We start from the raw sequence: 24,158 nt of genomic DNA on the forward strand, positions 1-24,158 counted from the left end.
AATATGGAATGAGAAGAACAATAATGGTGAATATAACAACCCCAGAGGCAGCTGGTATTTTTTTTTTAGTTGCCTAGGATCTACTAAATGTCATATGGGAAAATATTGATATCTAGTGGAAAATGTTATGGGGCTTTAGGCTGTAGAGTAGTTTATTTTTGCCATCAAGGTGGGGCGGGGGTGTGCCCTGAGTTATGTGCAAAGGGTGACCCTAGAGGGATTTGTCAAGCAGATGTTTCCAGGAACAGTACAATTTATACACTTAATATGGTAGGGAGAAAGGGTGACCTGCTACTTAATGAAGACTCCATTTACAGGTGCTCCATTATTTCCATACTTCTGCCTGCTACAAAAGAAGAGAGAGTCATCACTAAATGTCAGGGGAAATGCTCATTTTCTTGCCAGCCTCTCCAGGGCTCCAGCAGCCTTAAGGGAGGGAACTGGAACAGGGCCCTGAGGTGTCTCTAGATTGGGGGCAATATACCCCACAAACAAAGAATTGATGAAGACCTCCAAAAAGGCAGTTAAGAAAATTTTACTGAAATGCATACACTAAAAGATATCTCACCCTAGCTGGTTTGGCTCAGTGGATAGAGAGTTGGCCTGCAGACTGAAGGGTTGTGGGTTCAATTCCGGTCCAGGGCACGTACCTTGGTTGCAGGCTTGAACCCCAGCCCTGGTTGGGGCATATGCAGGAGGCAACCAATTGATGTGTCTCTCTCACATCAACGTTTCTCTCTGTCTCTCCCCTGCCTTTCCACTCTCTCTAAAAATCAATGGGAAAATTGATATTTTTAACAATAACAAAGAAGGTATTTCTTTATTAATGTATAAGTCTTAAAAATAAAAATAATACTAGCAACCATTTAGTGAGGGTTTGATGTGCATCAGGAACTTTGCATATATTACTTCCTTTAATTCTTAAAAAAACACACCTGTAAAGTAGTTACATTATCCAAGTTTGACAAAGGAAGACACTAGGATTGGATAATCTGCCAAGGTCAGACAGTTACTAGGTGACAGAACAGGAGGAGAACCCAGCCCATCTGGCTCCAGATGACATGCCCTTACCCACTACCTCAGAGTCTCTACATCCCTTGCTGTCAAGTCCCTCCACTCATTAGGAACAGAAAAAAAGCATTCTGATCCCAACAGGAAAGGGGATGGCCATGCTATTGCAGAAACCTATATTTCTGCATCATTTTTAAATTTTCCACCCAATGAGACCTATGGTATCTTATCAATTCCTCACAAAAACCTTGCAATTTGGTGGACAGACTCCCTATCCTATACAATAAAAGCCTAATATGCTAAGTGTCTGGTCATCTGGTCGTCCATTCAACCAATCAAAGTGTAATCCTCCTATCTAATAAAAGAGTAATATGCAAATTGACCATCGCTCCAACACACAAGATGGTCACCCCCATGTGGTCAAAGATGGCTGCCCCCATCTGGACACAAGATGGCCACCACAAGATGGCCTGCAGGGGAGGGCAGTTAGGGGTGACCAGGCCAGCAGAGGAGGGCAGTTGGGGGGGGACCCAGGCCTGCAGGGGAGGGCATTTGGGGGGGACCAGGCCAACAGGGGAGGGAAGTTAGGAGTGATTAGGCCTGCAGGGGAGGACAGTTTGGGGGGGACCAGGCCTGCAGGAGAGGGCAGTTGGATGTGACCAGGTGAGATTAGGCCTAAACGGCGGTTGGACATCCCTCAAGGGGTCCCAGATTGAAGAGGGTGCAGACTGGGCTGAGGGACACCCCCCCCCCATGCACAAATTTCATGCACCAGGCCTCTAGTATGCTAATGATATACTAAAGTCGCTCAACTGTTTGCTATGACATGCACTGACCATGAGGGGGCAGATGCTCTGACCGATAGGTTGGCTTGCTGCTGGGGTCTGGCCAATAGGGACTGAGCAAGATGGGCCAGACACACCCTGGAGCCCTCCTGTGGTCCTTCCCCAGCTGGCCAACCTCCCACATCTCTCCCTGGCCCTGATCATGCACCAGTGGGGTCCCTCAGCCAGGCCTACACCCTCTCGCAATCTGGGACCCCTCAGGGGATGTTGGACAGCCAGTTTTGGCCCAATCCTGCAGGCCAGGCCGAGGCATCCCACTGGTGCACGAATTCGTGCACTGGGCCTCTAGTTTTAAAAATAAACTTACTCACCCTTGCCGGTTTGGCTCAGTGGATAGAGCATTAGCCTGCAGACTGAAGGGTTCCAGGTTTGATTCTGGTCAAAGGCATATGCCTGGGTTGCAGGCTTGATCCCCAGTTGGGGCCATGCAGGAGGCAGCTGATCAATGAGTCTCTGTCATCATTGATGTTTCTAACTCTCTCTCCCTCTCCCTGCCTCTCTGAAATTAATAAAAATATATTTTTAAAAATATAAATAAAAATAAACTAGCTCAGAGATGTCAAGTGAGCTGCCCAAAGTCACACAGCTGATAGGCAGACAGGTATAGAAAAAAAATCTTGCTGAGACTGTCAAGTTTTATTTTACTTACACTATGCTAGGCAGAACTTACCCAACACTGAGAGATGCCCCCTCCATCCAAAACATCACTTTTTCTAGCACTTCAGTCATTTTTTTTTTAATTACAGGGAAAGTAATTAAAGAAGCTCAGATGGATTCTGTATTTATTGCAAGAATGTTTAGGCTGTGAAGGAAGGAGTGAGTCGAAGGGTGATTGCCCTTTGGGGCAGGATGAAAACTCAGCTTCATGCCTTTAACCACAGGGCACTATGTTTGAATTAAACATTGACTAGATAAAGGCTGATGTAGACTTACGTGTGGTCATTAGAACCATGTTGCCAATGGATTGGTTTTAGTCCATCTATAAGGACAAAGAAGCGGGTGCATCTTGGAAGAAAAGGAAACAAGGTGGGAAGGAACCAGCATTGAATGAGCTCCTGTTTATGTGTCAGAGGCTGTGCACACAGCATCTCACCGGATCCTGATAGCGCTCTGTGAACGTGCAGATGAATCCCACCTTTACAAAAGGAAGCTGGTGTTCACTATTTTCATTTGGTCAAAACCACTTGGCTAATGAGCCTCGAGGGCAGGCATGGAACCCAGGTGTGCCTGATTATTTGCACTCTATCCCCACTGCCTTCCTGACACATTACAAGGAAGTTCTTTATAGTGGGATTTTACCTACATAACCACTTTTATGTATTTCTCTGATTAGTTTTAATTCATTCTAAACTCACATAACCCCAAACCCTTTTCCATTCAATTCCTACGTTCACCTGTATTTACTTAGCTTCTTCTATGTGACAAGCACCACAGTAAGCTCTCTAGAAACAACAGTAAACAAGACAGACACTGTTCTACCCTGATAGAGAGTATACACTAGAACAAACTTTTTTGGTAAAGAATCAGAAAGCTAGTATTTTAGACTTTGCAAGCTGTTATGATCTCTGGTGCAACTGCTCAGTTCTGCCATAGTAGCATAGAGTAGCTACATAATACATGCATGAATGGGTATGACTGTGTTTCAATAAAGTTTCTTTATAGAAACAGACAGTGGGCCAGATTTGGCTCACAGGAGTTTGCTGACATCCACTCTCTAAAGTAACCCAGAAAAGTCATCAAGTAATCAGAACACATTCTTATAATCACTCTAATTGAAAAAATGCAGTGAGCTCTGGGTCTATATTGCAGGGACACCTAAGCCAGATGGAGAGAGTTCAGGATGGCTTCCAGGGGGAATTGGCACCCATAAAAGCACCTGCACAATGAGTGAGAACTAACCAAATAGCGTTTCCGCCCTGGCTGCTTGAAGCTCAGCCTTCATCATGAATGACACGGTAACCATCCGGACCAGGAAGTTCATGACCAACAGACTACTTCAGCGGAAGCAAATGGTCATTGATGTCCTTCACCCTGGGAAGGCAACAGTACCCAAGACAGAAATTCTGGAAAAACTAGCCAAAATGTATAAGACCACACCTGATGTCATCTTTGTGTTTGGATTCAGAACACACTTTGGTGGTGACAACACAACTGGCTTTGGCATGATTTATGATTCCTTGGATTATACAAAGAAAAATAAACCCAAACACAGACTTGCAAGACATGGCCTATATGAGAAGAAGACCTCAAGAAAACAGAGAAAGGAATGCAAGAACAGGATGAAGAAAGTCAGGGGGACTGCTAAGGCCAATGTTGGTGCTGGCAAAAAAGTGAGCTGGAGATTGAACAATAGAAGGAGTAAAGATTCTTCGGTGACTTTATCTGTGATGGTTGTGCAGATTTTTCGTGAGAGGATTAATAAACTTAAAAAAAAAAAGAATTAACCAAATAAAATTTTTCTGGCCCTCTTCCACTTATGTTCTCCTTCAACCACATTTCTAAGGAACAATTCTTTATTTTATAAATATCCAAGTCTTTTTGCTTGTCTCATCCCTTCTTATCAAAATAATTCAAGTCCCCTGCCCTTCCACCCTCAACAAGTGCATCAACTTTTTCCCCCCCGTCTGTCAGATTCTAGATTTTACTCCATACATCAGCAGTCTTTTAAAATTTGAACAAAAATAAAAGTTGAACTTAGATAAACTTTATGATATGTAAATCAGACCTCAAAAGCCTATTGAAAATAAATAAATAAAGCCAGGAGTCTTTACAGGATGATTAAACTTTTTAAAAATATATTTTTTATTGATTTCAGAGAGGAAGGGAGAGGGAAAGAGAGATAGAAACATCAATGATGAGAGAGAATCATTGATTGGCTGCCTCCTTCACACCCCCTACTAGGGACCTTGCCTCCTGCATGTCCAGGAATTGAACCATGACCTCCTGGTTCATAGGTGGACATTCAACCACTGACCTACAGCAGCCAGGCAGGATGACTAAACTTTTATGAAGCCAGCACAGACCAAGGTCTAGAAAAACTTAACTTTATCTCAGTCTCAAAAAATTCTCACAGATTAAGCTTCTAGGAGCATGAATTCATAGTCTAAAATCAAAAGTACACAATGAGAGAAAGAGAGATGTAGAAACAACAGATAGCCAAGTGTGACTTGCAAAGTCTTCAGATATTAAAATTATCAGACACAAAGTACCAAAATATATATACTTAACATTTTTATAGACATAAGAGAGAAGAATGAATTTATCTTCTTCTTGAGATAAGAATGTAGCTTCTCTTGAACAAGAAGCAAGGGACCATGAAAAAGACCAAGTAAATTTGAAAAAGAACCCAGTAGACCTTTTAGAAATGCATTGATAAGTGGATTAATTATTTGGAAGGGACAGATTAAGTAATAGATTAATGGTGCCAAAGAGAGAACAAAAGAACTGGAAGATAGATCTAAATAAAGAAGCAAAGATTAATGCAGATACACAGGAGACAGAATACATGAAAGAGATATAAAATGTACTAGAAATATATAAGAGAGCAAATGTGGAAGATGCAGAATTCCAAGAGATCAAGACTGAGATTTTCTAGAATTACTGGACGAATAAGTGTAAACTTTTAACCATAAAATAAGAAGCCCATCAACAAGTGAAGAACTCTTTCTTGCTCAATACACTTGGTCAAGTTACAACAAAGGGATTTTCTACTATTTTTTAGATGTAATTATGCTGTGAGGCAGAGATGGTATATTTATAATATTGTATTGTTTGGGCTTAAAAGGTAGGAAATATTGTGAAAAACATTCTGCCCAGTTTACATTTTCTCCATATACCAAATTCACTGTGTTTCTGTCCACAACATTATTTTGCTATTTTTAGTAAAAGCTGGGACACGTTGGAATCTAGGCTTTAGGGTGATGTTGAAATCCCTGGAGCCCCACAGCATCCAATACAGTGTTCAACCACTAGTGATTGCATAAGGAAGGTTGTTGACTGAAATCGGCATGATCTCATCAGCAACAATGAGAGATAAGAAAGCTTACTGAAAGCAACATTTGAAAGTAAGTAACCTACCAGCATTTTTCCAGACCTTGAAATAAAATTAGATTTAGCAAAAACCATCTTAATTCAGATGTACCCCAGCTCAATTACAGAAAGGGCTCAGGTTGTAATAAAAACCATCTTAGCTAATATTTGTGGATCATTTTCTATCTTCCAGGCAATGGGCTAAGCATGTAATGAGAAAGCAGAAATTATTTTCTATCTTATTCAACAAATGTTTAGCCTACATAACTGAAAACAAGATGCTTATATTCTCTTTATTCTCTAAATGCATCACTGAATCGTAAGCCTGGCATACTCAGCTATTACCATTGTAATGCCAAAAGGTAGTGCAGGATAAATAAAATTAATTTTATTTCATTTTAACTTAGAAAAGTAAACTTCAGGCTATGAAAATTTTTAAAAATTGATGAAAAGGTTGGAGTTGCTGAGATGCCTTTTTTTTTTTTTTCTGAATGCAGTAAAAACATATATAAAACAAAATAATACCTATGGAGAAATGGTCAGAAAAATGTTCCTCGGTTTACCAGTTTGGTGGGTTATGCATCTACCAGACACAGCAGAGCCTTGGCCTCAGGGCAGCGAGTCTCGGAGTTAAGGTACTCCAGCATTACCAAAAACCTCGTGAAAAAGGTAGACTCCTGCGCCTAACTGGAAGGATTCTGATTTAGCAGGCTTGAGTTGAAGCCTAGAATTTTTCACAGACACCATGGAAAAACATGAGTGGGTGGTCTAAACATCCCTCACAAAATTCTTTTTTAGGATAAATAGAATCCCAAGCCCTCCCTTCCCTATAAACCCTGAGAATCCTGAACTACTCCCATTTAACCACAGAACTCATCTGATTCACAAGGGTCCAGTTTGGTGTGAATTCTAAAGTGGCTTTGATCTGGATCCACGCGTATAGGAACGATCAGAGCCATAATGATTTCCAGGCGTGAGGTAAACTTTAATAACTGATTCAAAAGCATCTTTAATAACTGATTCAAAAGCATCTTTAATAACTGATTCAAAAGCATCAAAGAGGAATTCTTTTCATATGCCTATCTACCCCTCCCCCCTCTAAAAAGAAAATGGTCTCACCTTCTTATAGTCGTTATGGTAATGCGCCATTTTCTCTTGGCCTTCTACTTCAGATTCAGTCTCAAAAATGAGAAAGACTAGTTTGGGCAAAACAGATATTTCTAACATTTTTTATTTGGCCTGAAGAGTAAGCGGTCGATATGTTTACCTGATTGCATTACAGCCAATTGGACACCAAGGTCTCATTAAAGTATCATGTTGAGTGGCTAAAACCAGGAGGTGGAGAGCATACGTAAACATCTTTGGTAAAATACAACTGAGTTTGCTCTTACTTTGAAACAACCCTTTGAAATACCCTTCAGGAACTGTTTCCTCAAGATAGAGAATATTACAAGTGATAGATCTTAGTTATTACTAAACCATAAGGTGTTGTCATTTCTATTTAATGAGTAAACCACAAGCATTTGCTCTCATTTATAGAGAGACAATCATGAGGGGGGAAACATGAAATATATTTAATTCAACATCTATTTATCAACATGGAATTCCCTTGTCTACTGAAGTTTAGATTACAAAACGTTCACTCCAAAGGGTTAAATTATGTCCCTTTTTTCTCTCTAGAACTTTTTGATGACTTTGCAAACCATTCAACAATTCAGCACAAAGGCATCCGGAGTCACGCTAGCGTGTTGTGACAGAATCACAGGACTATGTGGGACTCGTCCCATTCTGAAAATGCCCGAACCACGAACAGCAGAGGTAAATGAAAGCAAATGTCAGAGCCAGCACAGCCTGAGAGAGACCTGAAACTCAGACTCCACAATCTAGAAGGAAAGTTTCCTGCTGTGGCACTGAACAGAGGTGGTAGATGGAAAATGACAGCAAGTCTTCTAAGAACAACCCTTGCTTTGCTCTTCCTTGGCCTCTTCGGGGTCCTGGAGGCGACAATATCATGCAGAAATGAAGAAGGTGACGCTGTGGATTGGTAGGTAAAAGAAATGTATGGTTTTGTGCATGCAAATAGCCCGAGTGTAGAGGCCAACTGGTTCACTGTGAAGTTCCCTAGGGAGACTTCCACCTACCTCTCCCTTAAGAAGAGGGGAAATGAAAGTGTGTAAATGGGCCTAATATCCAGATAGGCTTTTGAGTGAGGGAGCTTCCCCCTGAGAAAGAGCTGAGCAGCCCTGTGGGCCTGACTCACTGCTCTCAGTGGCAAGACTGGTGGACACATGTGTGGGGTAGAGCTGACAGTTTCTCTCAGTTGGCAATTTCCTTGCATTGTGGCTTTGCTAACAGAACCCATCCAGCATCCTTTCAGAGACTGACAAAGGAGAGAAGTCAGATTACTTTCTTTCTGACGCCGGAGCTTACGTTTCTCATTATGACAATGAGGAAGAGGACACGATTTACACAGGCCTGTTTGGTTCACCTCATTTATTAGGCAGCACAAGCAGCTATTGGAGTTGGCGGTAGGTCAGTGGCCTCTTGAGCAATATCAACGTGACTAAACACAGCTTTGCATCATGGTCATGGATTCCCCTAAAACTTTGATCACTTTTTCACTCTTTAATTAGGGTATTTTGGTTTGCCATTGTGGTTGGCGTCAAGCATTGTGTAAACTTCAGGCTGGAGAACGCAGGCACATTCACTCAGCCTCTCAGCAAACAGTTACTCAGCTCATAGCAGGCCCTGTGCTGAGCTTTGAATACAGAAATATCAATAAAACATATTTGCCCTAATGAGCTCATAGTTATGTGGGAAGGGCATAGATGGCGCATTGGGGAGCGTAGAGCCCTCAGGTTTCTCTGAGTAAGTAGTTTTGAACTAAGTAGTTAAGAACAAATATAAATTAGGAAAACAAGGGAAATACAAGGGCTTCTCAGGCCAATGAAGGAGCAATGAGAAGGTCCAGAGGCAAAAAACAAAGGGGAAAGTTTGAAAGCAGTTCAATATTGCTGACACATAAGGAGAAGGTGAGGAGATGGTAGGAGGTGAGTTTAGGGAGATAGGTGAAGAGCTTCATGTGCTGAGCCCCAGAGTCTGAACTTGACTTTGAAAGGGCTACTGAAGGACTTCAGGCAGAGATGTGATGTGGCCAGATTCGCATTTTAGAAAGCCCACTAGCAGTACTGTGACAGCTGGGCAGCTGGGGATCAGTCCAGACGCATGAGGACCAATAGGACCTTTGCAGTATTACACGTGAGAAGAGGTGTAGACCCAACTTAGAGAAGTGGTCATGGAAACAGAAAGGGGGGAACACTCTGAGAAGACTTATGGATGGCTGAAGGTCGTAGAGAAAGGGAGAAATTAAAAAAGACTTTCAGGTTGCTGGCTTCTGTGACTGCGGGAATGTGTTCCCTAACAGCAGGGGATGAGGAGACTTGGAGCAAAATATCACAAACTTGGTTTCAAAAATATAAAGATGAGCCTCTCTGGAACATTCTTGCATTTAGATTTATCTGACCTCGGCATAGAGATCTGGGCTAGAAATTGATTTAGGGAATCATCAACATATAATTGGAGATGCTCATCCAGGAAAAATATTTAAAAGCACTAGTTCTCAACTGCTGTGCCATGGCAAATGGATAGTTTACACACCCTTTACTGGGGGGGGGGGGGGGCGGGCAGAGGGAAGAGGCATCAAATTGTTATAAATATTTAAAATTTTTTCTTGCTCTAACTAAATGGACATATTACTTAGCAATGTCAGTCAGAGGGAATGCTGAGCTGAGCAGATGGTGAGACAGTCTAAAGCTGCTACAACTTACTGTGAGAGTTAAAGGTGGAGTAATATTAAGTCAGCACCAAAGAATAATTTTCTTGCTTCCTGCCACATGTGAGGAGCTTGCCCTGAAAGTAAGAAAGCATGGTCAGGGCAGGAGAAAATTTACTTAGAAGCCTAAGATTAAAGAAAAGCAAGTAAATAGTGAGAAGCTTTTATGGGCAGTTGAGACACTGTTTGGGGTAATAGTAAATTCATTACAACGTTTGCTTTACTGTGAGTGTTGGAGGATTAGATGTGGGGTTTGTACCATTAGGGAGTATTTGGCTGGACCGGGATGATTGTGCCCTCAAAATGTCTGCAGACAGTTTTATTGGCACAACTGGGGTGTGCTATTGGCATCTAATTGGTGGCAACCGAGGATGCTACCATGCACTGGACAGTCTCCCAACACAAAGAATGATCTGGCTCAAAATGTGAATAGAGCACATTGAGAAACCCTGAGCTAGATGATCCAAACATGCCCACATGCTATGTTGGCCCAACCACCTCTCCTCCCCAAAGGAGATATACAAACAGGAGACAATAGTGAAGGAAAGCACGGTGCCTACTTAATTAACCGGCCTTGGCCCTGAACTCTCAATGCAGAGCATTCTTATGACCTGAATTGAAGAATGTGGCTTAGGCCAGAGGCTCAGGGGAGCCTCCACCTACCTGAAAGCCCGAACCCAAATCTCAGACCCAGCCAGCCAGTCACAAAGGTGAACTTAGGGCAGGAGAGAAAAAACACACCAAAGACCTCTCCAGTCCAGGCCTGGGCCTTGGCCTTCTCCCCAGTGTAGCAAAATGGACTGTGGAAATGACAGAGAGAGGCACTCTCAATATCCCTGTACTCTCACTGCAGGAATCCCACCCCCAAGCCGGTTAATGTCTTAGAATATGTCCAGTCAGATTCCCTTTTCCTTCTCTGGGAACAAACAGAATAAGGGTTGGAGTTCATGGAGCATCAACCTGCAGACTGAAGGGTCCCGGGTTCAATTCCGGTCAGAGGCACATGCCCTGGTTGTGGGTTCAGCCCCTAGCAGGGGGCATGCAGGAGGCAGTCGATCAATGATTCTCTGTCATCATTGATGTTTCTATCTCTGTCTCCCTCTCCATTCCCCTCTGAATGCATTAAAAACTATATTTTAAAAAAGAAAAGAATAAGGGTGGGGGAAATAGCTGAGGGCTTGAGCACATTCCTTTCCTTAGACTTACAGGCCTTCGTGAAACGTAAGTGAAATGATATATTTAAGTGCTTATATTTAAGTGGCTGCCATCAGGGAAACAGTCAATATATGTCAGTCATTCATAATTATTGCCTTTGCTAGGTTTACCTTTTATAAATTACCTAAAAGGCAAGATGAGGAAAGTAGAAAGACTGGGTTAGAATACCTGTACCTGGACTCGACAAGCAGAAGCTGGAGGAAGAGCAAGCAGCTAATGAATAGCACCAGGAGCGTTTTGGGAAGGACATTAGAACAGCTGTATGAAGCCTATGCCTCCAAGGTATGTGATAGTTAACTATTCATTTAAATCATATAAAAATGCATAAAGCAGAATCCAAAGCTTCCAAAAGATTTTAACTGCTCGGCTACCCAACCCCCAACCCTTGCACCTTGATTCACAATCTGAATCAACTGAGCAAGACCTCAGGAAATATTGCTATAGAGTCATTGGACTCTACAGCAGCAATTTTTAACCGGTGTGCCATGTCAGGCGCACTGGGGTGCCGCAAGAATTTTTAAAACAACCAATATCTGACTAGTCAGGGGCACTGACCTCATTTTCCTTAGATTGTCAAATCAAAAATGACAACTTCTAAGACAACAATAGCCATCTTGTGTGAATGAGTCAAAATTATACCTTTTTTTTTTTTTTTTGTCAGATTGGCAAAAAATATATTTTTTGGTGTGCCGCAGAATTTTAGTAATTAGTTTATATGTGCCATGAGATGAAAAAGGTTGAAAATCGCTGCTCTGCAGTAATACCAAATTGTTGATACATTCAGCACCATGTCCAATGGTATCACTGGGCAAGGTGTGAACTAATTAAGTAGCGAAGTCTTCTGGCTGCCAAATTCATTGCTTGCTATCTCATCCCTCTAATGGAACTATGGAGAAGAACCCGCTCCTGGTACAATGCAATGCAGATCTTTGATCAATGTGGCATTAGTTACGGAGTTGTTTAAGCCACGAATGGGGGTGACTTATGTAAGGGGTCACCCAGTCTTCCTTTTCATTAATCTTTTTCAAAATGGTAGGTTGAGGCCTAGACTTTTGTTCAAAACCCTACATCTAACGTGGAGATTAAACCTGCTATCTGGCCTTCATCAGGCGATGAGCTAACCAGCAAAAGAGACATAAGGTAAGTAGGCTTGCTGGCTCAACGTGGGCAGTTTCCCGGCATCCCTGGCACCATCTGCGGTTTAGTGACAAGATAACCGCTTTCAATCAGGGGTGACAAGTAAAATCAAACAATAATCAATGTCCAATTACACTCAGGTATGCATTTGCTAACAAACAACTTACATAAATACATCAAATGACTCGGCACTTACAATGTTCTGGGCTTTTACATACATTAACTAATTAATCCCCCAGCAATACTATTAGGCTCTGACACTGCTGTGAATGTGAATCTGAATATTTATTCAAAATGTGCAGAGAGCTGTCACTGTGTTTGCTAATGTTCGCTTACTTGCCATTAAGACCAGCCTTCAGAGCCAAGTTTCAAAGTCAAAACTTATTTGTAAGCTGTTTGACTACCTGTGAGGTGCCAGGCACTGCTCTAGGTGCTTTAAAAAGAATATTTTATCTCAGCAGCAACTCCGTTTTGAATAGATTATTATGTAAAATCGAAATCGCCTGCGGCTGCTTCTGCTTTCCAAGGCTGGGGCTGAAGGACCGGGAACACAACTCAGCAGTGATAAAATACACACATTGTTCCCTTCCAGTCTCAGAGACTGAATGGGGGGGCGGGGAGGGTTGAGGGAGTGGAGAGGAGCAACCATGAGCCTCTGTCGGCAACCTTAGTTGGGGCAGAAGGTTCTTAGTTTGGCAGAATATAATAATAGTATTTGGAGGCTCAAAATCAGAGCCTAGGAGGGCAAGAGAGCTAAACTGCTCTGCAATATAAAAAAGGGGATAGATGGGAGCTAGGAATTGAAAAGTAAAAGAAACATGGAGGGAAATTGGGGGCAGGTCAGCATGATCATGTACAATTATTCAATGTTCATACCTTCATGTAAACCTGCTCATACACAATGCCTTGAGTGATGGTTCTAGGGAAGAAATTACAGTAAAGGGGCTGATTTCCAGGTGTGATTGGCATGGAACCAGAAGAAGAATGACAATAGTGGGTGATATCCAGGTGAGATTGGATGCTTTTTGGAAACTGGAATTATGTGACTATGAGAACATAATTCCCCACCTCTTGACCTGGAGTTGAACTTCTGAGAGTAGAATGCAAGGTCAGACCAACTGGTTTTAAATCTCACATGTCAAGGTGACCTAAACCAATATCTGGATTACATTTAAAATTGTTTCTCTTCTTTTGCCTTTGTAAACAAGAATCTTCCATACACCTTCCTAATAACACCAAACAATGTTGCTGTGGTCTGTACCTGTCTGTTTATATTCCCAGCTAGACTGGAGGCAGAGACCATACCCTTCTTGTTCACTAGTCAAAATAACACTCACATATGTGTTAAAGGAATAAAGCTGTCCAAAGGCACATGCTTACATCTGCTTATTCTTAAGTCCATGATCTTTCCCCTATGTCAGAGAGCCGCTATTCCAACTATGGCTACAACCCCTATAACCTTAGCTAGTTGTTCAAACCTGGTTAGAATAATTCATGTCATCGTATTATAAGAATAAATTTCCTCATTGAATCCTTCCAGAGCCCCTCCACATTGCACCCCAAAGGCACACACTGCCCTCATTACCACATTTGCTGCCCGCTTAACAAATAACTGTCAGAGGTCTCCAGAGAAGGATGCAAATGGTAGCTATGGTCAATTGTGGAAAATGAGGGTGAGGATACAGCTTACTGCCCTGATGTTTCTAAATACAGTAGCCAAGAATGCTACGTAGATTATGCTGCACATTTTTTTTACAAATGTTTTTAGATTACATCAAATAATTAAGCAGCTATAAGAGATTCGGTTATTGACTTTTTTTTTCGGAGAGAAAAGCAAGAGCTCTTCTTCAGGAAATGGATTGTCCTTTTCTGCTTTTAATTGTCACTGAGGTTTTTTTTAAATATCGACATTATTGGATTCAATAAAGATCACTGCTTCATGACACAGATGAAATGAAACCACACAGAGCAAATACAAGTAAGTTTCTAAAACGTGACACTGAGACACTCTCAAAATAGTAGCTTAATTTTGGAGAATTTATTAGTATTTTGGGTTACCAGAGGAAACCCAATACCACACCTTCAGTTTCACCACTTTTTCTAAGCAGGAAAATACCAATTTAGGAAGATGAAGTGATAGAGAAAGGGACCGAAGGAAAATCCTCTCCAGTCAGTGAGGCAGGGGAGCCGATAATGAGAAATCCTGATTCAACACAGCGCCGCGCCCAAGCAGCGGAGCACAAAGTAGGCAGAAGAAATCAGATCCTGACAACCTGTTCTGCATTGTGCCTATACTATCAACGGGAAAATCCCCGGTGCAATCCTTGGCTGGTTGTTCCTACTTCATTTCCTGAACAAATACTTAACTACTTTTTTATTATACACCGGTTGCCAAATCAGAAGCATGGGTCCAAAACAACCAAGGGATATAGAAATGTCATCCTCACACACATCACAATGCATAGGGCTCCTGCCATGCAAGACAAAGCCATGCCTGCGTGTGAATGGACTTTCTGGCCCTGGTCTTGTAGGTCCCAGAATTCAGATTGATGGGGAAGCTGCCCATTAGGAGAATGGGTGACTTCTCATGAATATTAATGAAAGCTCTGCATTGCAGGCTAGGTAGCTGGTAGAAATGTTGTGAGCATTTGTAAGTGGAAGATTTGCACCATTGTAACCCTAATATGTTCCTGCAGAATAACAACACCGCCTATCTAATGTACAATGACGCAGTCCCTAAATCTGTGAATTACAGCAGAAAATATGGACATTCCAAAGGTATGACAAAGGCTCTTAGTTTCTCTTTCTTACTGAAAGTCAACACTTTCTTAAACATTTTGTCTTCAATATTCTTATATTCCACACTAGAAAGAGAGCTTTTAATTTTTAATGCTTTATTTTGAGTTACCAAAACATGTGATTTCTCTATCACAAATTATAATTACATAATTTCCTTTTCACAAATGCCTTTTTCTTAACATATTTTTAGATGTATGCTTTATAACAGAAATCCATGTACTGACTACTGGGAAAAGTAGCCAGTATATATATATCTATACATGTATGTGTGTCTCAGTGTGTATTCCCGCACATTTCAGTCAGGTTTATTTAGTTACAATTTACATAGAGTAAAACTTACTCTTCTTAGTGTTTAGTTCCCTTTGAAATAAACATTTACTTTTAAATGTTTATTTATAAATGTAAAATTTTATTTTTAATTAGTTTTTACATTATAGTAATTTTTGTTACATGTTGTTATTACATATTATAGTAATTTTTATTATAGTAACTTTTAGTATTTTTCTATTTATAAGATATGCATCTACACATGTACATGCATTTTAGAAAAATTCAAAATGCCAGTAAACAGAAAGAAATCTGTCATCTTAATACACATTAATCACATTTAATGCTTTCTAAGTTTTTCTATCAAGCATATTTTTTAAAAAATTTTTTAAATATATTTTTATTGTTAATAGTATTACAGATATCTCCCATTTTCTCCTCCTTTCCTCCCTTCTCCCAGCCCCTACCCACCCCTCACAGGTCTTCACCACCCTATTTATCAAACATATTTTAAAACATTTTTATAAAACTATCATTACAACTAGTTTTCAACCTTTTTTCAACCTAACATATTATGAATAACTTTTCATGGCAGCAAGAATTCAGAAGGTTCCAAACCCAAATGTCTTCAGGAACAGGCAAGAGATGTCAGCAAGTTAAGTGGGCAGAACGAGCAAGGTAACTGGGGAGGTGGAGAGTACATACTTAGTCTAAAGGGGCAGTTACTACTTAGCATGCCTTATCGGAATGCAATTTTTCAGAGGATGTTGAAAATTAGTATTTGTGGGAAATCTCCCCAGTGTTTAAATGTTGGCAATTAATTCAAAGTTTTAAAAATACTCTGCAAGCATAATATGAATCTGCGGGCTAGTTTTGCCCTGTGGGCAGCCAGTTTGCAACCTCTGATTAAGAATATAATTTGTAATGGCTGTCAAATATCATGATCATTGAATGCTTTTGATTTAGCCAAGTTGCCCTCCTATTTGCATGGAAACCAACAATTTTTATAATATGCTACATTCTCTAAATTCTCCACCAACTATCTCCCACCACCACTCTCATCCACTCTGTTAGTTGCTACAGGGATTTGGGGGAGGAGGGAAGAGAGGGACTGGAAAAGGACTGGGACTTAATGTCAAGTGGAGGAGTTCTCTTTGCCAACAGGTGTCTTGACATCCTGTGGCATTCATACCAGGAGGTTAAGATTTCAGCCAAATAGCACACTCATCTGAGCAGAAGATAGCCCCTGAAAGTTATCCAGCTCAGATAAGCAACAAAATTTTGAACATTTTCTATTCATACACATGCATTGAGAGAGCAATAGTGTGCTTTCTTAAGTGTGTTTTTGAAAGAGAAAGAATTGGCAGGCATTTGGTTTCCACTTAACAATAAGGCAAACATGAATGAGTTTTATGTTTGCATGGTCATATACAAACCAGAAAGTCTTGTCAGCACACCAAAACTACCAAAACTACCCTAATCTATATATATAAAAACCCAGTGACCGTTACAGCGGAACGACCAGGACAACCAGAACGACCAGTGGCTATGATATACACTGTGACAGCTGGATTGCCCCCAACACCTCGATCAGGGTGGGGCCCACCAGCTAACTACCTTGGCTGGCAGAAATTTGGGATCCGGGGACCTGGGAGGTGCTTGGTCTCAGGCAGCTGCGTGGGGAAAGCTCTTTTTTTGACAGAAGTGGACCCGGAATCAGGAAGCCGGAGTTGGGGATGGGGTGGGTATGCTTTCCTGGTGGCCACAGCAATCCCTGCGGGCCATGCACAGCACCCAGGCATCTGGCCCCAGTTGGAGTAGTGGCAGGAATAGGGGCCACAGGGCCCAGGAGAAGGCACACAGGAGCCAGGAGGCACGAGGCCTGACCTGGGCTCTTATCCCAACCGCTGCCCAGCAGCACCAGCAGGTGGGCCATGGTGTACAGCGAGGCACTGGGCTGCCCACCAGAGAGGAAGCAAGCCAGGAGGGCAAGGCCCTACGCCAGCCAGAGCCCAGAGCACTGTGGGCGGGGCTGGAGCTGGAAACCCTGGAGGAGTGGGTGGGGCTGCAGCCCCGGGCCTTTTCGGCTTTGGCCTTGGAATTCTGAGGGCAACCAGAGTACTGGCTACCAGTGCATCAGAGGTCAGCCCCGCTTCAAGAGAGAGGACGTGGTGGAAAGTGGCAAGGCCACAGGAGGGATGGGAAATGTTGTGGCCATCTTCAGGAAACACAGCTGCCATGGTCTTTAGTAACCGTGAACAGATAATCTTTGATCTCAGTTCTACAGAAAAGGAAGCTGAGACTCAAAGAAGGGAGCCTTCCGCAACACCTCACCCACTTCTCAGACCTGACCCCGTGCAGCATTGTTTTCGTTGAAAGTAGAGGATCCAAAATGGTTTGAGATCTTTGCTATTTTAGGCAGAAAATAATTTAGCACAGGGAATTGGTGCTTGGGAAATCATTGGAAATCTGGAGGAGTGGGTATTAGGCTGGGCCCCCAGGAAAGATTCCGTGCCCAGCGGGAGCAGCTGCCCCCTCAGCCACAACTGAATTCTAGGACACTCTGGCACAGTTGTGACCCGGGGATCAGGAAACTGCTGCCCCTGAAAGTGCCCTCCAGCTCCCACAAAACAGGTCACTGGGCACTGCCTCTGCCACAACTGCCTGTGCACAGCCTGGATTCCACTGCAGAAAACCTCCACATCTCTGCAAACATGATCACCAGCAGCAAACAGCCCAAACTGCAGGAAGTTGCCTCTGCCCCACTTCTGCCTTCAAAATATTGTGCAAGCACATCCAATCGGCAGAAGCAAATTCAAATCCAGAAACCTAGCTGCAAAGGAGTTTGGGCAATTTCAGGCTTTTGTCTAGGAATGAGATGTTGCCAATGTACCTCATGTGCCTGGTATTGATAAAAATGGGGCCCGGATGGTGGGGCTCAGTGGTTGAGCATTGACCTATGAACCAGGTGGTCACAATATGATTCCCGGTCAGGTTTCAGGCTTGATCCTCAGTAGGGGTGTGCAGGAGGCAGCTGATCAATGATTCTCATCATTGATGTTTCTATCTATCTCTCCCTCTTTCTTCTCTGAAATCAATAAATATTTTTTTTTAAATAGGGTCATCTGTATATATGTGTTATAATGAGTTTTTCATGTCATGGATCACTAATGTCTTTCCTGTTAAAACCATACTTATAGAACATTATTTATTTATCATTCATTTTAATTGATCTCAGAGAGGAGAAGGGAGAGAGAGAGAAACATTGTTCTGTTGTTTCCTGCACTCACTGGACTGGGTATTGAATCTGCAACCTGGGCTTGTGCCCTGACTGGCAATCGATCCACCACTTTCTGGTGTATGGGACGATGCTATGCTGGTACCCTGACCCCAAATTCCAGCCTCCAGAACTGTGAGAAAAATACATTTCTGTTGTTTAAGCCACACAAATTTATGATATTTTGTAATGGCTGTCTGAGCTGACTAATCCTATATAATAAAAGCCCAGAGACCGAATGGCAGAATGACTGGAACAACCATGGCCCTTCGCCCTGGCAGGCCCCTCCCCCAATTAGCCCCCATAGAGGTGGGTCAACTGGACCCCACCAGTGCATGAATTCATGCACCAGGCCTCTAGTATATTTATAAACACAGAAATAGTCATAGATACCTGTTGTACTAGGTTCATTTTGCCATATCACAAGATGATGAAAATTTCTTCTTTGCTGGCTTCCATGTTACTTGGCTCTAGAGATTTTTACTAAACACAATTAACTGAAATGCTTCAGCATGGTTTTCCCTTTTCTTCTTTTTGATTCTTTTTTTTTTTTCTGGTTTGTGGAATTGGGTGATTCTTCTGCAAATACATGAGCACCAGTTCCTTACAACAAATTAGTGCAAGTACATTTCTTCATTTGATATTTTCTCTTTCAACTCTGCTTTTTAGCCAACTTTTGAAAATAACTTAGCTGCTTAGCAGTGAAGACATATCTAAAGCTTGCCAGGTAACTATATAGGTTAACAAGGTCAAATTCCAATTTAGCAAATTTGCATTCTGTCAAAACAAATTTTCTCTGTGGTTTCAATAAGAAATTTCTCTTAATTCTTCACAGGATGGCTCCCCTGGGCCCCCTTTTGTGGAGGCTTATTATCAGAAATGGGGCAATTGTGCCTGAATTGGTGTTGAAATCTCTGAAAAAAATTAGCTTGTGATTATCGGCCTAATAAAATATTAGCCTGAAGTATAAATGGGCTTAAATATTGTAACTTTGAACTCTATTTGAAAAAGGAGATTTGCTTTTCTAATGTGTCTGTATTAACTGTATCTTTGGTAGGTTTACTGCTGTGGAACAGATTCCAGGGGTTCTGGCTGATTCATTCTATTCCCCAGTTTCCTCCAATCCCTGAAGAAGGCTATGATTATCCACCCACAGGGAGACGAAATGGACAAACTGGCATCTGTGTAACTTTCAAGTATAACCAGTACGAAGCCATAGGTAACATTAGTGTGTGCAAAAAAGATAGCAATGTTGAAGAAGGGGCAATATTAATATACTAGAGGCCCAGTGCATGAAATTCGTGCATGGGTAGGGTCCCTAGGCCTGGCCAGCGATCAGGGCCAATCAGGGCCTTCCAGATGCCGGCAGGGACCTCCCTTTGTTCCATGTCACCCAGTGGTAGTCAGCGCACATCATAGTGATTGAACTCCTGGTCTCCCAGTTGAACTCCTGAGGGGACACTTTGCATATTAGCCTTTTATATATATAGGTTTGGGCTATATGAATAAATTGGTCACTTCATTTGTTTCTCTATTCATAGACCTTCTGATCCCTACATTCTAATATTGGCTTTGCCATGGTGAGATCTAAGGCAGGCTCACTTACTGGAGCTTGGTTTCCTGGGTCTTTCCATGAATTCTATGAACTTGATCAGGGGTAGTAATTGCAAATGTCTACAGAAGCCAAACAGGTAATAGAAATGGGTGAAATAGGTGAATGTTGCATGGGCAGTGGATATAGTGACAAACTGGGGTATTGACTCTCCCCAGCTTCTCTCAAAGAAGGGAGAGAGAGAGAAAGAGAGAGATCCTGCTTTTTAAATATGGTCTCAATATTAAAAAAAAAAAAAAAGTACAGATCTCATGTTGCCTATAGCCTGCCAATCTGACCCATCTGAGTCCCCAGATGATAGGCCTCAAGCTCAAATGGTCCAATTAGTTGGCTTTGGAAAACTATGATAGAGGAGGAGTATAAGAAGGAACACCATTTTACCAATCACTCTTTACTTAGATGGCTGCTAAATAGCGGCAAAAAGTGACTTGCCTCTAGAAAAAAGGTTTAAAATATTTTTCATCCAATTTTCATCTTATGACAAGGAGTTCTGAGCCAAATCAAACTCCAGTCTAACTAGTGGGGTTCATGTAATGATTAGACAGCCAAATAACAAAAAGCTTAGGTATGCACATCATGAGTTGATCATTCCTGAAGCTGGAGATTGGTACATGGGAGCTCTCCACATATATATATATATATATATATATATATATATATATATATATATATATATATATGAAAAGACATATGGCCTCTGATGCCAGTCTGCCTGGGTTTGCATAGCAACTCCATTAGTTACAAGCTTTATAACTATGGGCATGTGACATGAATTAACCATTAATTCATCTATAAAATGAGGATAATGATAAATGAACTTACCTAATAATAAGATTGCTATGAAGACTAATTAGTAAATCCACTTAAAATTCATAAAACAATGCCTGCAAAGTAGGAAATGCTCAATAGATGTCAATTATCTTAACTCAAAAATTATTTGAAAGCTATTGGCTTAAAGAAGGGAATACTTTTGTTCTGTTTTTTAATTCACAAAATATCTGGAATAAAAAAAGACTTCCATTTGTATCTTAATTCTCAGATTTTCTTGATCATTTCTTTTTCAGACTCTCAGCTCTTGGTCTGCAACCCAAACATTTATAGCTGTTCCATTCCGGCTATGTTTCGGCAGGAGCTCATTCACATGCCCCAGCTGTGTGCCAGATCCAGCTCATCAGAGACCCCTGCCCGACACCTGGCCACACTTCAGTCAGCTCAGGGGCAAAACTTCCTCCATTTTGCAAAGTCTGATTCTTTTATTGACGGTATGAAAGACCATCATCAAATAATATGCTATATAACTCTGCTGCTGAACTCATTTGGGATTGTGTAAAGGAAATATTCTGATTATTCAGGGGAAAAGAAATACAAAAGAGGGACAAAGAACATTTTCAGACACAAATATCAGCTTAGTAATAATGATAATAACTTTTATTTGCATATTACTTTAGCATTTACAAAATGTTCTTCCATCTACTATCTCAATTATGTTGTTATTATTGTATCTGTGACATCCACATATCAGAGATGAATGATGATTTTCATTCCTGAGGATATTTTCAGATACTTATCCTATATAAAAAGAGGCAATATGCAAATTGACCACCATTCCAACACACAAGATGGCCACCCCATGTGGTCAAATATGGCTGCCCCCATGTGGACACAAGATGGCCACCACAAGATGGCCAGCAGGGGAGGGCAGTTTGGAGGTGATCAGGCCTGCAGGGGAGGGCAGTTGGTGGTTACCAGGCCTGCAGGGGAGGACAGTTGGGGGTGACCAGGCCTGCAGGGCAGGGCAGTTAGGGGAAACCAGGCCTGCAGGGGAGGGTAGTTGGGAGCAACCAGGCCTGCAGGGGAGGGTAGTTGGGAGCAACCAGGCCTGCAGGGGAGGGCAGTTGGGGACAACCAGTCCAGCAGGGGAGGGCAGTTAGGGGCAATCGGGCCAGCAGGGGAGCAGTTAGGTATCAATCAGGCTGGTAGGGGAGTGGTTAGGGGGTGATCAGGATGGCAGGCAGAAGTGGTTAGGGGCAATCAGGCAGGCAGGAAGATTAGCAGTTGGGAGCCAGCAGACCTGGATTGTGAGAGGGATGTCCAACTTCCCTCTAGGGGTTCTATATTGGAGAGGGTGCAGGCTGGGCTGAGGGACATACCGCCCCCCCATGCACAAATTTCATGCACTGGGCCTCTAGTCCTATATAATAAAAGGGTAATATGCAAATAGACCAAATGGCGGAATGACTGATCTCATGATGCACACTGACCACCAGGGGGCAGACACTTAACGCAGGAGCTGCCTCCTGGTGGTTAGTGCTCTCTCACAAGGGGAGCACTGCTTAGCCAGAAGCCGGGCTCACGACTGGCGAGCACAGCAGTGGTGGCGGGAGCCTCTCCTGCCTCTGCCGCAGCGCTAAGGATTTCCAACTGCTGGCTTAGGCCTGCTCCCAACGGGAAGCAGGCCTAAGCCATCAGTTGGACATCCCCCGAGGGGTCCTGGACTGCGAGAGGGTACAGGCCAGGCTGAGGGATGCCCCCCCTCGAGTGCATGAATTTTGTGCATCGGGCCTCTAGTCTAAGTATAAATACTAACCTCACTATCTTTCTCCTTATAAACTCTAGACATTTTTGCAGCCTGGATGGCTCAACAGTTGAAGACACACTTGCTTACCGAAACCTGGCAGCGAAAGAGACAAGAGCTTCCTTCAAACTGTTCCCTTCCTTACCATGTCTACAATGTCAAAGCAATCAAGATATCTGGACAATCTTATTTCAGTTCTTATCAGGATCATGCTAAATGGTGTATTTCCCAAAAGGGCACCAAAAATCGCTGGACATGTATTGGAGACCTAAATCGGAGCCCATATCAAGCCTTCAGAAGTGGAGGATTCATTTGTACCCAGAATCAGCTTATTTACCAAGCATTTCAAGGATTAGTTTTGTATTATGAGAACTGTAACTAAACTTGATGAATGGACATATGTCCTATTAATTTCAACATTGACAATGGATCTTCTCCCATTAGATTCATTCTGTATATATTAAAGCCTGTGAATGTACTTAAAATCCACATATTGTCAAGCAAAACACTTTTCTCCACATATTGTCAAGCAAAACCCTTTATCTTCTAACTAGAGGCCCAATGCATGAAATTCTTGCACTGGGGATGGGGGGTCCCCTCAGCCTGGCCTGCGCCCTCTCACAGTCCAGGACATCCCTCTCACAGTCTGGGATCCCTCATTCCTTACCGCCCACCTGCTTGCTGCTTCTTACTGCTTGGCTCACTGTTCCTTAGCGCTGCCACGGAGGTGGGAGAGGCTCCCACCACTGCTGCTGCACTCGCCAACTGTGAGCTGGGTTTCTGGCTGAGTGGCACTCCCCCTGTGGGAGTGCACTGACCACCAGGGGCAGCTCCTGTGTTGAGCGTCTGCTCTCTGGTGGTCAGTGTGCATCATAGCGACGGATCGTTCTGGTTGTTCCACCGTAACAGTCGCTTAGGCTTTTATTATATAGATTAGTGGCAATTTATCTACTTTGCATTTATATTCTCTAAACATAAACTATCATATATAACTAAAATGAGAATGAAAGAAAAAAAATATTTGCTCCAGATTAGTCAACTCTCAATTGTTTGTGGAGTGATTGGCAATCTTGCAGATTAGATTTCATCTCCTTCACAGAGACTTCCCTGACTCTCCTACCCACCTTTTTTCTGAAGGGAGGAGGAGGGAAACCTTTCTCTATATACTTCATACTATTTACCCCTATTCCTCTTAAGTTTCTTTCTCACTGGTTTATGGTTAAACTATATCATTCTTGCAGCTGCTACTTACTAACTGTATGATCTTGGATCATACACTTGAACTCTCTGAGCCTTGGTTTTCTTATCTATGAAATAGGTATTAGAAGCCTAACACAGAGTTGACAATACTGTGGAATTTGAATCTGAATTTCCACACCCAGCAAGAAAAGACAAAAGGAAGTTTAGAATGAGTAGTATGTTCAAAATTTTTAAAAATCAGATTAGGAGAAAGAAATGAAACAGCACCTAAGTCTAGCCCATCAACTTAGGGGAAAAGAAGTGTACCAAAGAAACCAGAATAAAATCTAATACTTTTAGTTCCAGGATGCTTCATTTTA

The 24,158-nt window shown here is 42.2% G+C and overlaps 3 protein-coding genes across 5 annotated transcripts in view; 2 read left to right on the forward strand and 1 right to left on the reverse strand.

Moving 5' to 3' along the window:
- LOC103284273 (uricase) overlaps window positions 1-7,112 on the reverse strand; it is a 33,245-nt gene extending 26,133 nt beyond the window's left edge. Inside the window, exon 1 of the mRNA XM_008139545.3 lies at window positions 7,005-7,112. Within this exon, the coding sequence (XP_008137767.3) occupies window positions 7,005-7,112 (108 nt within the window). The remainder of the gene's footprint in view (window positions 1-7,004) is intronic.
- LOC103284274 (40S ribosomal protein S24-like) lies at window positions 3,777-4,315 on the forward strand. The gene has a single exon (XM_054720748.1). The coding sequence runs from the start codon at window positions 3,800-3,802 to the stop codon at window positions 4,298-4,300; it is 501 nt and encodes a 166-aa protein (XP_054576723.1). The 5' UTR covers window positions 3,777-3,799; the 3' UTR covers window positions 4,301-4,315.
- Window positions 7,113-7,690: 578 nt separating the features above from the next.
- On the forward strand, window positions 7,691-23,508 carry DNASE2B (deoxyribonuclease 2 beta). Of its 3 annotated transcripts, XM_054720951.1 has the most exons (6): window positions 7,691-7,929; window positions 11,037-11,214; window positions 14,766-14,847; window positions 19,470-19,631; window positions 21,089-21,286; window positions 22,641-23,508. In XM_054720951.1, exons 1-6 carry the CDS (start codon window positions 7,718-7,720, stop codon window positions 22,979-22,981), a joined length of 1,173 nt encoding a protein of 390 aa, XP_054576926.1. In that variant the 5' UTR covers window positions 7,691-7,717; the 3' UTR covers window positions 22,982-23,508. The 3 variants fall into 3 exon arrangements, with proteins under 3 accessions (XP_054576926.1, XP_054576927.1, XP_054576928.1); XM_054720952.1 differs by lacking the exon at window positions 19,470-19,631; XM_054720953.1 differs by lacking the exons at window positions 7,691-7,929; window positions 11,037-11,214 and adding an exon at window positions 12,020-12,072.
- The last annotated feature ends 650 nt before the right edge of the window (window positions 23,509-24,158 follow it).

The sequence above is a fragment of the Eptesicus fuscus genome, chromosome 9 (genome assembly GCF_027574615.1).
Source record: "Eptesicus fuscus isolate TK198812 chromosome 9, DD_ASM_mEF_20220401, whole genome shotgun sequence".
Lineage (NCBI taxonomy): Eukaryota > Metazoa > Chordata > Mammalia > Chiroptera > Vespertilionidae > Eptesicus > Eptesicus fuscus.